This window comes from Poecilia mexicana, unplaced genomic scaffold, assembly GCF_051168715.1.
Source record: "Poecilia mexicana isolate PSO_F unplaced genomic scaffold, ASM5116871v1 scaffold_15, whole genome shotgun sequence".
In the NCBI taxonomy this organism is placed as follows: domain Eukaryota; kingdom Metazoa; phylum Chordata; class Actinopteri; order Cyprinodontiformes; family Poeciliidae; genus Poecilia; species Poecilia mexicana.
The window spans coordinates 18,450,824-18,465,814 of record NW_028263384.1 but is presented as its reverse complement, the minus strand read 5'-3'; the positions used below and the strand labels follow the sequence as shown (position 1 = coordinate 18,465,814).

The following is a 14,991-nucleotide window of genomic DNA, read 5'->3' as shown; positions in this document are numbered from 1 at the left end:
ATGCTGTTGCAGTAATCAATGCGACTAAAGATAAACACATGGGTGAGTTTCTCTAGATCGCGCAGACATTAGTCCTCTAACCCTGGAAATGCTCAGGTGATAGAAGGCCGACTTTGTGACTGTCTTAATGTGGCTCAGAAGGTTTTTATCTGTTCTAAGCATTTATTCAGTGATTGGATGGGTTCAGAGTCACCTGACATCGTAATGTAGAGCTGTGTATCATCCACGCAGTTATGATAGCTAATCTTATTTCCTGTTATAACGAGGAAATAAGGTGCTGTTCAACTTTGACCCAGAACCTGTGGATGCCAGCTAGCAAGCTGAAGGTTAACAGGGAATTCAAAAATATTTCCAAGGAAAATCAGGTAGACAAAATGTCAAAATTTGATCAAACGTTGCACAATTTAAGGGTTGCGCATGCAGGTTACAACAGCTTTCACATCATGCAGTACTGGATATATATTTCGCATTAAAGCTGGTACAAATAAAACGTTTGGAAACAAATAATCTATGGAGTCACTCAATCAGTATAATTTGTTTTTATGTCCCAAAAACCCAGGAGTTAGAAGGGAGTGTGGACATTCCAGAAATCCACAATTATGTTGTTGCAATTACGTTCATTTTCTCTAGCTATCTGTACAGAGGAACAATATGATCATTGTTCCTCTGTACAGAGGAACAATGTTTTAAAGCATACTTTTAAAATGCTTTAAAATATAGCATTTTAAAGCTGCACTAAAATCAGTTATTAGTCAAAACATTAATACATTGGGTGTTTTTATGGGACATAGAATGCAACTGATCAAACCGGGAAAAAGCAGACTTCCTTGAAAACAATAAGAAAAGTGACTTCTGCCCCCTGTTCCACTGCAACGTTGTGCACCACCTTTGCCTCCTGTGAAACATTTTGAAAAAATATTTTTTGAATTTCAGCAGAACTGGTGTGGAGTGGTGGGCGTGGATTGATCAGGTCAGAGGAGCTGACCAATCTGAGCAGAGCGGGCTCTGTGGGAGGGGAGGGCTTAACTTTACCGCTTAATGGTTTTACAACCCTTAAAATGTTCTTATCACAGAACAGAGAAATAATAATAATAATAAAAGAAGCGAGATACTGCAATTACAAAACGCTTTATTCAAAATAATAATAAAAAAAACACGCTAATTAAAAAGAGGGATTTTGTTCTATAGACTAGTAAATTTACATTTGGAGGCTGGATGCTGCCTGGCTGGATAATTGAAGGGTAGTGGGTGTAAAAATTGATCTTTTTTTTTTTTTTTTTTTTTTCTGAGAAGTCTTCTGACTCTTCTTGACACCTCACACCCTCCCTGTCCCCCACCTGCTCCACTCTTGTCTAGAGTCCATCTCCAGTAGTCCTCCTGAGTCTGACCATGGTCTGATGTCATCCTCTTGATAGTGAGTGGCATTGCGACACAGCAGGTCACCTCCTGGCTATAACCCCAGCGCAGGGCAGCGGGCCAGGCTGTCTGTTCCTCCTACTCCTCTCCACAGATACAGACACACACACAGAGAGAGAGAGCAAAGCAGAGCGGCACCGTGAGCTCAACCCGGCCAGCCAAGGTTACTCATCAGTCTGCTGCACTCAGCTGCTTCTCCTCCACCGATCCTGTATGGTGAGTCTAGTTTTTTTATTTTTTTTTATTTTTTTATTTGCCCCCCCCCCCCCCTCTCATTTTAATAACACTTCGCTTCGCTGAAGCGTCTGAACTTTAAAGGCGGACAGCGGTCATTTATTTAAGTAAAGTTTGTTTTTTTTATTCAAGTAATTCATCCCAGGGAAGTTTGTTGGTGATTAATCAGATTGTTATGTAACTGTAGCAGCCGCCATCGGCTTGGCTCTCTCAGTTTCACCGCAGGCTGCTGGTTTATTTCACATTATAAAGTGCAGTTTGGGTTACACGCGTGAGCCTGATGTGAAATTACTATCATACAACGAAGCGGTGACCTGGGGGACCGTGTCCCCCCCCCCCTACGATGAACGCTTCAAAGCCGGCAGAGGAGCTCACTTCTCCGGCGGAGGAAAGTTGGGAGAGCTCCTTCTAAGGAAAAAGTTTGGAGCCTTCTTGAGGTTTATGATGTCCACTCTCGGATGTTACCAGGAGACGTTTTGACATTTTCCAAGTACGCTTGTCGATATTGAAACATTGCGGCTCGCTATTGATATTATGTAATCTTTGGACAGTCATTTAATATATCGCAGTCAAACGTACGTCTGCTTGCAGAGTGACGTCATTTCTCGGGACAAGTCGCCGATTCTTAATTGGCTAGAGGTGTGGACTTTGATTAGGCCATTCCCACACTCTGGCTGCATTATCTTATAGCTGTAGCTGAATAATGCTGTGATGACACTGATGATGAAAAAAATCCAAATTTTCATCCACCGTGGAAATGCAGGGTATGGAAAGTCCGTGCTGTTAGCATGTATAATTTGGATCACCTAGTATGTTGTCATGACGACCATGATTTTATTCAGCTCTCTCCTAAATTTTTCATTGTCACTGTGGTTGTTTGTATATAGTCGTTATCCTGCCTGTTGGGTTTTGTCCAGCATTACCTCCATAATTATCTCCATCCATCTTCCCATCTTCTTAGACCAGCAGCGCCACAGGAGGATGCCACTTTGCTTCATTGTTAGTTTTCTGAATTCATACGGAGGCCAAAAAAGCTTCTTCCACATGTTTTCCCATATCTCCTTTAAATTGGACTTCTCAAGGTATTTATCCAAACAAAGACTTTCTTCCTGCAGCAGTTGTCCCGTCAGCAGAGTTTCCCACCTGATCTTTGCAGCTAGTCCAGAGTTTGATGGATTTCATCTTGGCTGCTCCCCTGATTAATGCTTTCATTACCCAGTTTGTCAGTTCAGGTGGAGAGCAATGGCTTCAGGAGGACATTCTGTTTACATGTGTTGATAATACTCAGCAAGATGCTAAAAGCTTGAGATGTTCTTTAAATCCAAATCACTTTATCCCTGACCTGTATGAGGTGTTCTTCTATTAGCTAAGTAGCTCATCAGGTGAGTTCTGAAGGCAGTTTTTTTTTCCTTTCTTTATTTCATACCTGTCAGAGAAAGGAAAAATGAAATAAATAAATAAATAAATAAAAATATTAAACGTAAACAAAACCTTCACATTAAGTTTGAGAAGGAGCTAGAAGTAGCCAAAGCTTGTTAAATCTTGTCCAAATATGTCCCACGTTATAGATTTACATGCATCTAATTTTTACTCCATGTCACACTTTTTGCTCTTTCAAAACTATATCTGCACAGTCGCAGACAGGTCAGCGTAAAAGTGATTTTTCCACATGCTTTCCATGCTCCCCATGCATCCAGACTGGTGATATATCTTTTGTTCTGGCTCCGGTTATGGCCGCTCAGATTATGGCGTTCTGGCGCAGCCCAACATGTAACTGATAGTCAGAGCAAGGGCATCGCTGAGGTAGAGTTGACCAAAATAAGCCAGGTGTGGAGAAACGCAGCCGTCAGCAGTATTCTTTATTATCTCTCGACAGCGGTTTAACGCACCGAGTTTGACCAGTCTGTTCACTGGGATAAAGGAGGAGGCTATATGAACAAAGTGTCTCCACAAACACACATTATTCATTCATTACCCAATTGATCATGTTGTTTCAAAAGGCTTAAGAGAGCCTCTACTGGCTTCTGCTTTTCTGATCTGAAAAATTAGTTTCAGGGGATCATCTCCTCTGGTCAAGGTAGGAACCAAATATCATATTGCCTGAAATTTACCCCAGAAAGTGTTTCACTCTTTTTTTTATTCAGATCAGGAAATACTAGCAGCAGTTTTTTGGGGGGTTAAGAAATCATCAAATTACACTGAAAAGATAAACACTGTAAAGACAAAACGGCAATTTATCAAATGCAGCAACAAAAGATTAACTAAGCATGCAATGCTTGTATTCACAAACCCATAGTCAGAGTCTCTTCCATGGCAATTTTGTGGGGCGGAAACTGCTGAAAGCCATCACCCCAGACGATGGTGTGCAAGTAATACTTTCATTTCATTTTTTTATTAAACACCTTGAATTTTAAATCTGTTATATTTTATTTCTTCCTTTTATTAAGGTTTTTCTACCAGCCTTTCACCCCGTTTTGCACTTACAGCATAAATAAACAGCTCAACTTTCTCGCTCAAATTATATATATATATATATAATGTGAATTCCAGTGTCTGACAGAGGAAATAAACTTGACAGAAAACATGCTGTGTCTCCCCATATGCTTCCAGCCAAGGACGCAGGTGCTCATGCAGTGAGAGATGCAGCTGTCCGTGATGCAGTGAAATGCTTTTTCACTGCATTTCAAGAAAATACGTCACAAAGACTGCAGACTATGTAATTCTGTCAGGATGTTGAAAATGGTATGACTGCTCATAGTAGCTCTGGGGAAATACCGACTCTAGGCTGTTTTCTTGAGTGACCAGGTTTCTTGGATTTATTCAGCTTTTCTCTAAAGCAGCAGCAAAACATTATTGTTGAAACGTTACAATAAAGATAGAAGATTTCTTGCTCTCGTTTTAATATTCCCTGAACAGTAGGAAGAAAACTGGAGGATGTTCAGCAATGACTCCATTTATCTGTGATTTTGTATTGATTTTTGTGAGGTTAATGCAATCAGTCTGACCTGAGACTCTAGAGTTCACGCTGTGCTGCCGATTCTACTGTTCAGGAACAAAAATACTTCCTGGTTCTGAGTAAACCACACAGCATGGACATTTCTTTGGTGAGCTTCAAAGATCAATAGCACCAAAGGCCAAATGTATGTTTGACGCTTCAGCTTACGGCTTTGATGACCTTTGCAGGATTACAGTTTAAGCAAATCACAGAGTCGACAACCATGTGATGGTTTTCATTCCTGAATTCCTTCGAATTAGTAACATGTGGGGTTTGATTTTCTTCTTTGTACATGCATTCATGGGTCTTCTTGGGTGAAAGTTGTACTTCACTTGCTACAGAAAAACGTCCAGCTCTACTCTCTGTTTGGCTTTCTTGATCATTTAGGTTTTCAGAGAAGGGATGCACAGACCCATGCTTAGTGTGACATTTAGTGTGTCTTCATGGGATTCTATGAGATAAACTAACACAAAGTTGTGGATAATTGTAATACAGAAGGGAAATTGAACACGGTCTTCAATATTTTTCACAAATACAAATCAGAAAAGTGTGGTGTGCACCACATGGGTCATTGATAATCACTTATAGCTGCAATTGCAGCCTCAGTTCTTTGATGTGTCTCTACCAGCTTGTTTGGTTGCTATTTTTTAAATTTCTTTTTTTTTTTTTGGCAAACTGTCGGACTGGTTGGTTGGGCCATAACTCCTTCCCTGTAACAAGATAACATTGTATGACTTTAGTTTTTACTTTGCATGCTACGTTGACTATTTTTTTCAACTTGGGTGTGAAGATTTAAGCAATCATTCTTTAGCTTTGCTATAGACATTAAATATCACGTACTATGTTGCCAGTTAATTTTTATCTCCACATTTTGTTTACAGGTAAAAAAAAATAATGGAGACCTTAAATCACAAACTAAATGCCTACTTTGAAACATGGATGGGTCCCAGAGGTAAGAGGATGTTGGAAAAGCCTCGATGTTCATTCAAACGCCAGTGAAAGGATTCCTCTCTGCTTTTTCACCCATTAACCTTTCTTTTCCAATTCTTTATCTCCGCATTTCAGATAAGCGGGTGCAGGGAATGCTCCTGCTCGACAATTACCTGCCAACCTTTGCACTCACAGTCATGTACCTTCTGATTGTGTGGCTGGGGCCCAAGTACATGAAGCACAGGCAGCCATATTCCTGCCGAGGCCTCATGGTGCTCTACAATCTGGGAGTCACCTGTTTGTCCTTCTACATGTGCTATGAGGTAAGCAGAGCGCAGAGACCTGACGAAATGAGTCAAAACAGCGCAAAGTCACAACAAAGTGGCATAGAGAAGCATAGATAAGGACCAGGGGTTCTGGAATTTCAGAGACATGTCAGTTTAAGATAAAGGAACAATGTTCATTTTGCTCAAACATATACCTATAGAAATTAAAAATCAGAGGAACTGGTCATTTGAAGTGGTCTGTCATTGCTGGGTTCTTAAAGATTTCTTGTGTTTTTGGTTTTCTGTCATTCTTTAATGTTTCAGATGATCAAAATAATATATCAGACAAAGCTAACTTGGGTTAATATGAAAAGGCAAAAATAAAAAATGTTGAAAACACAACTGCCCAGCTTGGTAAATCGTGAATAACCTATGATTAACAATTTCATTCGGATTACTGAGTTTTTTTGTTTTTTGTCTTTTTTATCCATTCAACTGTTGAAGTAAATTCATATCAGTCTGGAATAGATTCTAATGTTATCATCAAGACTTTGGGACTCCACCAACAAATGAACCGTTATCAACAAATGAAAACATTTAACAGGAGTTCCTCCAGGAGCTCACAAAAAGTTCACAGTAAAACTCAAGAGCAGCATCTAAAGCACTTTATCTCACTTGACTCCGTGAAGGTCAGTTTTCATGACAATAGCACAGAAGCTGGGCAAAGAGAGTGTCCTTTTAGGAGTCCAAAGTTGAAAGCCATCGGTTTGGGACCTTGGGTCCACGTCATAGCGGCTTAAATAGCCAAAACGACAACATAACCAGTTATTAGTTTTATGGTTTGGAAAGCTCTTTAAATAAATGAAATCATTTGAAAGGGCGTTACTCACAAAATTTTTTCCTGGCGTTTACGTTTGATCTGAAAGCAATTCTCTGCTCTTATTTTACCCAAAATAAGATCTTTCTCAGCCCTTTAAACAAAATGATCCTGAAGTCAGGAGGCTGTTAGTTTATCTTAGCACGAAGCCTTAAAAACTACGGGCATCAGCAGGTGTTGGGGCATAAACGTCTTCTAACTGTAATGAATCTTCACATCTATTTTAGAGAAAAAAATATTTCAACCATTTCTTCACAGCTGCTCTTTGTCTTTATTGTGTCTCACTGAAAGCTGTGTCTGAGGACAATGCTATCAGGAAGAAACAAGGACACAACAGGATGCTGATAGGCTGGCTGTTTTAGAAATCAAAACTCTCACATGTCCTGATTGACGTCAGCACAACCCTATGTTATTAAAGCAGCTGACTAAGCTGCTGAAATTGATAGATACAGTGAGGCAAAGCATACTTGTGCGTATTTGGCAAGTTGGCATAGTCTGAGCTGCGACAGCAGCAAGAATGTATACTTGTCGATTTGTGCTCTGTGACCCAGATGTAGCGCTTGTGTGCGGCGGACTTGAGTATCTGCCCCGTCGTTCACATCCGGTTTCCAGTCTCGCCGTCTGCGTTGCGTAAGGTCCCAGGGAACAGTTGGCCGGTTTATTCACATTAAACTCTGGACTATGCAAATGGCCCAGTCCCAGGGTGAACTTTTAGTGGGCCAAATCTGATGTCACCTGATGTGAATCAAAGTGCAGAGCGGCTCTCTGCTTCCTGTCAGCCTGCCAGCGCTCAGTCGATATTCAGGCTGTAATGTATTTTGTTTAATATGCTTGATGTTCATTGTTACAGAGAGGTTAATGTCTGTGACCACGTAACAAAACAATTAAAACTCAAAACAGAATCAATCTTTATTCATTCTGTTAAGCAATAGCACTTTGTTGCCTTTTGATCCACAGACGGTGAATTGATTTATTTTTGCTTCCATGTTCTGATCACATTCAACTCTCGCTGCAGTTATTGGTACTCTTTGTGTGCAAAACCCTTAAAATAGATGCATTATTTTCTGCAGTGTCACAAAAGGTTTTTAGTGCTGGCGAACCCAGATATGCATTTTCCCTCCAAACGTGGCACGGTTTAAGGGGAATTAAACCGCCCTTTTCAATTAGATAAAATTGTGGCCTAGAAAGGATGAAGAAATTTACCCAACACCTGTTTCCATGCTTTGTTGTGTGCCGAACCAATTTCCACACGGTCAGATTTGTCTTTGCTGTAGCCGTGGTAAAGTTCAGCAGCACCTTTTTCAGCCAGCTGACCAGCAGTGCACAGCAATAGATAGAATAGAAGCAGGGATACCCTCTTGTCACTCTGGTTACTCATCCTGAGTAACTGTCCCATTTATATGGCCTATCCTATGGCCTCTGATGACAGTAAAAAGTACAGAAAGCATTAAAAACGTTTCACTTAAAATTGCTCTACATCAGTTGTTTGGGATGTCACTAATTATGGCAATAGCTGTTTTGTTTGTTAAAAACCAAAATTTCCTAACATGATTGCAAGAAACCAAACGTATTTAAACATTTGTGCAAATGTTTGCATTGTGTGTTACATTGTAACATATCCAAAACAAAACAGCTAAAAGAAACATTTGCTTATCATAAGTCATTGGTATTTCTTTCCAGACAGTTGCTGATCAGCAACTGTAGAGAAACAATTTTATAAATTGTTTCTCTACAGAAACAATTTATAAATAAATTGTGTCTCTCAGCTGGATTATCAATCTTCTTTTGGGGCTTGAAGGTTCTGTGCTTTCATCATCTACGGTTGATGGGCAGCTCAAACCAGAGTCACCTTCTAAGAAACTTTATCTGCTTTTTTTAGTTGCTCCATATTGATGTGTTTGTGTCGTTTCTACGAAAAGGAAATAAGTCCCAACACCAAACCTTTTACGCTTGAGCAGTTCTTTCAGGCTCCTCGTCGTCTTTTTGTTGACTTCATTGTTGCTGATTTTACAACCAGCTCGCTCACCGTTTATCTTAATGGCTTCCTCTGCAGCTTGCTACGACTGCATGGTACGGCGGATACAACTTCTACTGCCAGAACACCGACAGCGCGCCAGAAGCGGATAAAAAGGTCTTGACAATTACGCAAACTTACCGTTGTTTATCACTGCATGCTGTTTACTCTGCATTAATGATTTGTTTCGACTCGCTCTAAGCAAACAGAGGCGTAAAGACAAATACTGATAAAAACGAAAATATTTTTATGACCGCTTGAGTTTATTTATTTCGATTGGCGATTCATAAAATCAGCCTACATTAACTTTATGTTGTTCTGAACTAGAATCCACCTACAGGAACGCTGTTGTTTGTTTGTTCTCGTTTGTATTTGTGACGTTGCGTTGTGCCGTGACCCTCTTCCAGATCATAAGCGTCCTTTGGTGGTACTACTTCTCCAAGCTGATCGAGTTCATTGACACCTTTTTCTTCATACTGCGGAAAAACAATCACCAAATCACGTTTCTCCATGTCTACCACCACGCCAGCATGCTGAACATCTGGTGGTTCGTCATGAACTGGATACCCTGCGGTCACTGTGAGTGTTTTACTCAGATTCACACTCCGATGCCTCCAGAACCCTTTTTTTTCTTTCTTTTTTTTCTTTTTACCATTTGGCGTCTTAATAGAGCTAAATAATTCAAGAGCTTCCACGTTAAAGTCACGTCTCAAAACACTTAGTTCTCCCTGAAAAGTTCAAAGGGTACACTAACCTGAAAACTGCAGCTTTGTGCGAAAAGCTTTTTGTTTGTGAGCTTTTCATCCCGAGAAAGCTTTAGGAATTATTCATGAGTCTTTTTTTTTTTTTTTTTTTTTGAGTGTTTGACGCAGATAAATAACTTTATATCTCTCCTCAGCATATTTCGGGGCCTCCCTGAACAGCTTTGTCCACGTTGTGATGTATTCCTACTACGGCCTCGCAGCCATTCCCGCCCTCCGACCCTACCTCTGGTGGAAGAGGTACATCACCCAGCTGCAGCTGGTAGGTTCGGTCGGAGCAATCGGTTGCTTTTCTTGAATGAAGCAGTAAGTCGACATCGCAGAGACACACAGAAAAGTTCCCGCTGAAACACCTGCCCACGTTTTTGTGATGTGAAAAAGTGAAACGAGGATAAATCATGTCAAAGCTTGTCCTCTGTTACAATTCATTTGAAAAACAAATCTGGTTGAATAAGTATGTACACCCTTACACAGACTTGCTGAGCTCCGTCTGTTCGCCACATCTTGATCTGACAATGTTTGGACACTCTGAGTGGAAAACGTTCACCAAATGTGTCAGACTGAAGCGGCAACTTATTTTCTGTCAGTTCAGTTGTATTTCATTGTAAGCACAGTTTCATTGTACTGATGGGCTGTTTTTGTGTCCAACATATCATTTAAGACTGAATCCTTAAGCTGTGAGACATTTTGAGCCTTTCATTTTTCCTCTGGTCGCCTCCTGCAGTCTGACAAAGCTGTGGCCTTGAGTCCGCTAGGTACTTGGGGAGTTTGAGCATTCTTCAGATTGAGTTAGATTGTAGCTGTGATTATGTGAAATAATGTTACTCTTCTAATCGTGCTCTGAAATGGAAAGTTTATATGATGATAACTTCTTGTTCACTGAAGTGTCATTTGGATGGCTTAACGACTTTGGATCTGTTTGTGAGAATATTTCTGTCCTTGATGAAGTTTTGTTGAAGAATTTTTCCCAAGGTGGACAGACGCCATCTTGAATTTATCGTTCCTACACATTGTGTCTCTGCTGAGCCCTTTAAAAATAGCAAACAGCAGTTGTTTTATTGTTCTATTTTAAAAGCTGATGCAGACTCATTAGTCTGTGTTCATCTCAGCTGTCCTTCACGCTCTTCAGTGTTTGCACCTTTTCTTGTTCTCTCCACAGATCCAGTTCTGTTTGACCGTGACGCAGACGGCGTTGGCGGTGGTTTGGCCGTGCGGCTTCCCCATGAGATGGCTGTACTTCCAAATAAGCTACATGTTCTCGTTCATTGTCCTTTTCTCAAATTTCTACGTCCAGGTGAGATTCTTTTGCCTCTTAAATGTAATGGTCGAAAGACGTATCAAACATTTTTTCCATGCACCAAACTTGCTGAGGATGCACTCCGGTTGCTTTACGTTCTATCCAGAAGTGGATTATGCAACAAACCTCCCCGAACACGGATGTGTAGAATCTGTAGAATAACAGACAGAATTATGCCATGAGGTTCTGTGGTTTCTTTAACAAATTGCATCACTTGGCATGACTTGGGAGCTCCTTTTTTTATTTCTGCTTTTAAGTTTTAGTCCTCATTTTGTACAATTCAGTGTTTTATGTTTTGTTGCCTGTTTTTCCTTTCTTAGAAAATTATAACTTTGGTTGTAGCCCCAGTCATGTTGTGTGTGCTATGCATGGCTTAATAGGAAAGCTAACATGCAGATTAACTTGACAACCCATTTCTGTTTTCGGGAATATATTTCATATTTTTAAGAAGAAACGAGAACCTTTGAGGTCATGTTTCCATTGTCCTACTACTCTGAACTTTTATCCCCTCTCTCCATGTTTATTATGTGCGTTTAATATAGGAGGGAAGCTCCTCTTTGCTCCTCCTGAGCTTGCTGTTGTGTTGAAGAGTGTTACTGAGTGTGTGAGGGTGATGAAAAAATGCTGCTGCAGCATAAATAAAATCTGCTACTTTATTACAGGTCATTCTTGTACGTTCGCTCTATTTTGTGGCATATATGAAGTTTGTCCAGGATTTTAACAAGATTTAAATATATTTAATGGGTACAAACTTCTGTTTTATTGCGATTGTAGCTGCGAAATAAACATATTATTATTATTATTACTTCGACTGGGAATTTAGTCATTTGTCTTGAAAGCAGGAACTAAATGTAACAGAAAATAGGAACTGTAGAAAAATATTATTCTGAAAGAATCTTTTAATCCAAAATTCGGGGTTCAGAGTAATATAAAAAGCAGGAGTTTTTGTGTGGAATAATTTCAGACTAAACTATTTTTATACTGGTAAATAGAAGATGCAGCGAAATCACAGAGGTGTGAATTATGATCCCAGAAATCCATCCTGATTCCTGGAAAGGTGGAATGAGAACCGTTTTAAAGGCATTCACAATTAATTATTATTGTGACAGCAAAACCTTTAATTTTTTTTACAATAAATATTTATCTATCATAATTTTTTTAACACATTGCATTGTCACATTTTAGTCGCTCTTGTTTTTATAAGGAGCTTTTATAAAGATTTTCTTAGTTATACTGTAAATTTCCCCTAAGCTGAACTCATTCAAGTGCTTTTTGTTCTGTATTTGACATTCTTAGGAGAAAAAAAAAACTTCTTTATGCTGATTGCATATTTTATAACATGGATATACAGTCTGTTACATCATAAACCATATTATTAAAGTGCAATTTAACCTTTTACTTCACTTTGTTTTCTGAAGTGTACATATCATAGTCCTTAACTGACTTTTTTTTTTCTTTTTCTTTCTTTCTACTCCAGACATACAAGAAGCGCATCGATTCTCAAAAGAAGGAGCGCCAGAACGGTTCCTCTGCGTCGGTAAACGGACATGCCAACGGAACGGCGTCGATGGAGCGCACAGCACCCAGAAAGCTCAGGGTGGATTGATATTTGAGAAACTACCGCCAGTTTCCAACTGTAGCCCGTTAGGTTATGCTACTAGAGTTATATGTATATTTTTATCTAGAATAGACCAGACCAGCATTCACTTCAGATAAAATAAGCCACAGACAGCACATGCAGAGACTTTTCCTTTATTTCCCTCACATAAGTACAAAATAGGTCTGAACTACTGAATCGTTATAGCTCTAAGTGACGAGTACTGTAGTATTCCTGAATCTTTGCACTTGCGCCTCCCTCGCCTTTTGGTCGGTTAATTGCTAAGAAAAAACTCAGTGCAGACAAACATACAGTCAGAAAAATTCAGCAATGCTTTGCACAACAAAGGTCCAAAGATTAACAACGGAGCATGTTGGCAGACTATTTTATAGCACATCGTGATATCAGCTTAAGGGACACTATTAAGACAAACAGCAATTAGTATGTTGTTTTTTTTTTTTATAGTTTAACTGCAATATGACACATATGTGTCTCACTTTATCTTATTCCTGCTTGCACGGTTGCATAATCCAAACTTTTAGTCTCGGTCAGGTACTTTCTTCAGGTCGGTTGGAAACCGTCTCATCACGACCAAAGCGTTGCTCATATTAGCATTCAGGTTAACTGTGGTCACAGCGTGAAAGGAGAGCTACTTTAAAGGAGTTTTGTCAGAAAATTAATTCTCCTTTCACAATGTGTTGCTCAGTTATTCATCTGAGAAATTATGCAGGGCATTATGAGAAATGCAAAAAGCTTAAAAGTTTTGTGTTCTGTTGTTTCTGGGCAGTTACATGAGCTTTCAACACTACTTTTTATTTTATTTTTTACCTGAATAAGCTGATGTTCAGAAAGTTCTGAAAAAAAAGAGTGAGTGCTGAAAACTCTAATATGACTGAATAGTTTGGTATCAACATTGCATTACAGTTTTACAGTTTTTTACAGTACTTAAAAATCTAGATTTATTCATAAATGCAGAACATCAGAAAAAGAAATCTGTCTGTGAATGGCATTAGTGGTACAGGTATGAGCAACTCTGCTTGCTCTTTAATAGATGTGTTTTGCAGCAGACATTTTGACGACTGAATGGCTAAAAATAGCGAAGGTTCCTCTCAGTAATCCAGTGAACCTTGGCAGTATGCAGACCAGCAGCAGCACCATCTTACAAAGGGAGGCCATGGAAAAAGTTAATGGAGTTAACCGCCTTGAACTTTTTCTCTTAGGACAATTCAAGAAGGTTGCTTTGAGGAAACAACCCTCTAAAACTACATCAAAACATTTCATTCTTAAACAACGCACATGCCAAAGTATTTTTCCATGCGATGTTAGTGTTTTATATGAGATTTCAGTTTTGGAATTCGATATTTATCTAGACTCAAACTGTGAAACAAGCATTTACCGTATCATCCCAACTTTCCCAGAATCATTAATGAGCAAAATGCTGCAGTTAGCTACCAGATCTGTGTGGTTAAGGGCTATTTCACTCGTTTCTTTGTCAACTGGACCAATTTTGTAAGTAATATTTTAACTTGTAAAATATGGACTGTATTAAGTGCAAAAAACCCCAAAAAACAAAAGAAACCTTGGCCATCCAATTTGGTGATCAGACATTGCTGTAGAGATTGGCATACTTTTGCTTTCCTAATACAATGATGATAATAGAAATACATAAAATGTGACGTTTAAGGCCACTCACGTGTTAACAGTTAAAGCTCAAAGCATCTCTATAAACATCCTGGCTTCTGGACCAACTAATATATTTTGTCACGCAGCTTAGAATGTTATACTGTAATTTTCTCTAATCAAATTCATAAAATGTGTTTAGTTCCTTCAGAATCCCTCATCTTGATTTGTATCTCACCAACAATTGAAAATCAGAAATGCTCAGGTTTATTTATTTTTTTTAAACATACGCGCAGGTTGATTTTGATAGAAATAAGAGAATCAGTCAAACTGCGGTGCGTAAGGCTGCAGACAGCACGCTTAGCTTTGCGTAGAGTGAAAACACCCACCCTGGCTGAGTCACAAATCAGCTTACAAACCTCCAAAGCTCACTTTAGGTCTGATGGGTTCAGACAGAGCCAGGCTGGATGTTTCCAGCTAAAATGTTCGGCCCAGTTAACTGACTGCAGCTTGCAGAGCGCACATGTAGGTAATGACTCAGTAGGACGCTGCCCAAACACGTAGACCTCCGTTTCCCCCACTCAGTAGATCGGAAATGTGAAAATCGGCATCAAACAAAGTCCACGTTTCACAGCGCAGTAGACCTGGCCCACTTGTAACTGCTGATATTATGAAAACATGTCATAACTGTAGCTGTTTTTGTTAAATCTCTGGTGTATTTGTATGTATTTATGAGCAGAGTTAGCACTGGTTTAACTCATAAAGCAAAAATGAATGTAATGATATATATATATATATATATATATACATATATATATATATATATATATATATAAAATTTCTTTATTTTTATTTTTCTGAGGTCTGGTGTAAATTTCAGGTGATGTGTTATCACTGATGTTTTACTTACTGTAACACATTAAAAACAAACTACAACTCTGACCAATCACGGCTTCCAGCATTACTTTTTTTTTTTTTTTTCAG

The 14,991-nt window shown here is 39.2% G+C and overlaps 1 protein-coding gene across 1 annotated transcript; it reads left to right on the top strand.

The window, feature by feature from the left end:
• Positions 1-1,061: 1,061 nt before the first annotated feature.
• elovl5 (ELOVL fatty acid elongase 5) lies at positions 1,062-14,953 on the top strand. Its single transcript, XM_014981842.2, has 8 exons — positions 1,062-1,632; positions 5,527-5,597; positions 5,711-5,898; positions 8,772-8,849; positions 9,140-9,311; positions 9,631-9,755; positions 10,653-10,787; positions 12,268-14,953. The coding sequence occupies exons 2-8, from the start codon at positions 5,540-5,542 to the stop codon at positions 12,394-12,396; spliced, it is 885 nt and encodes a 294-aa protein (XP_014837328.1). The 5' UTR covers positions 1,062-1,632; positions 5,527-5,539; the 3' UTR covers positions 12,397-14,953.
• The last annotated feature ends 38 nt before the right edge of the window (positions 14,954-14,991 follow it).

Excerpts from the sequence above, each read along its gene's own strand:
- elovl5 (XM_014981842.2), top strand. The coding sequence starts at position 5,540 with ATGGAGACCTTAAATCACAAACTAAATGCCTACTTTGAAACATGGATG. Across the intron at positions 9,312-9,630 it reads CTGGATACCCTGCGGTCACT|CATATTTCGGGGCCTCCCTG; the intron begins GTGAGTGTTTTA and ends ATCTCTCCTCAG. Across the intron at positions 9,756-10,652 it reads ACATCACCCAGCTGCAGCTG|ATCCAGTTCTGTTTGACCGT; the intron begins GTAGGTTCGGTC and ends TTCTCTCCACAG.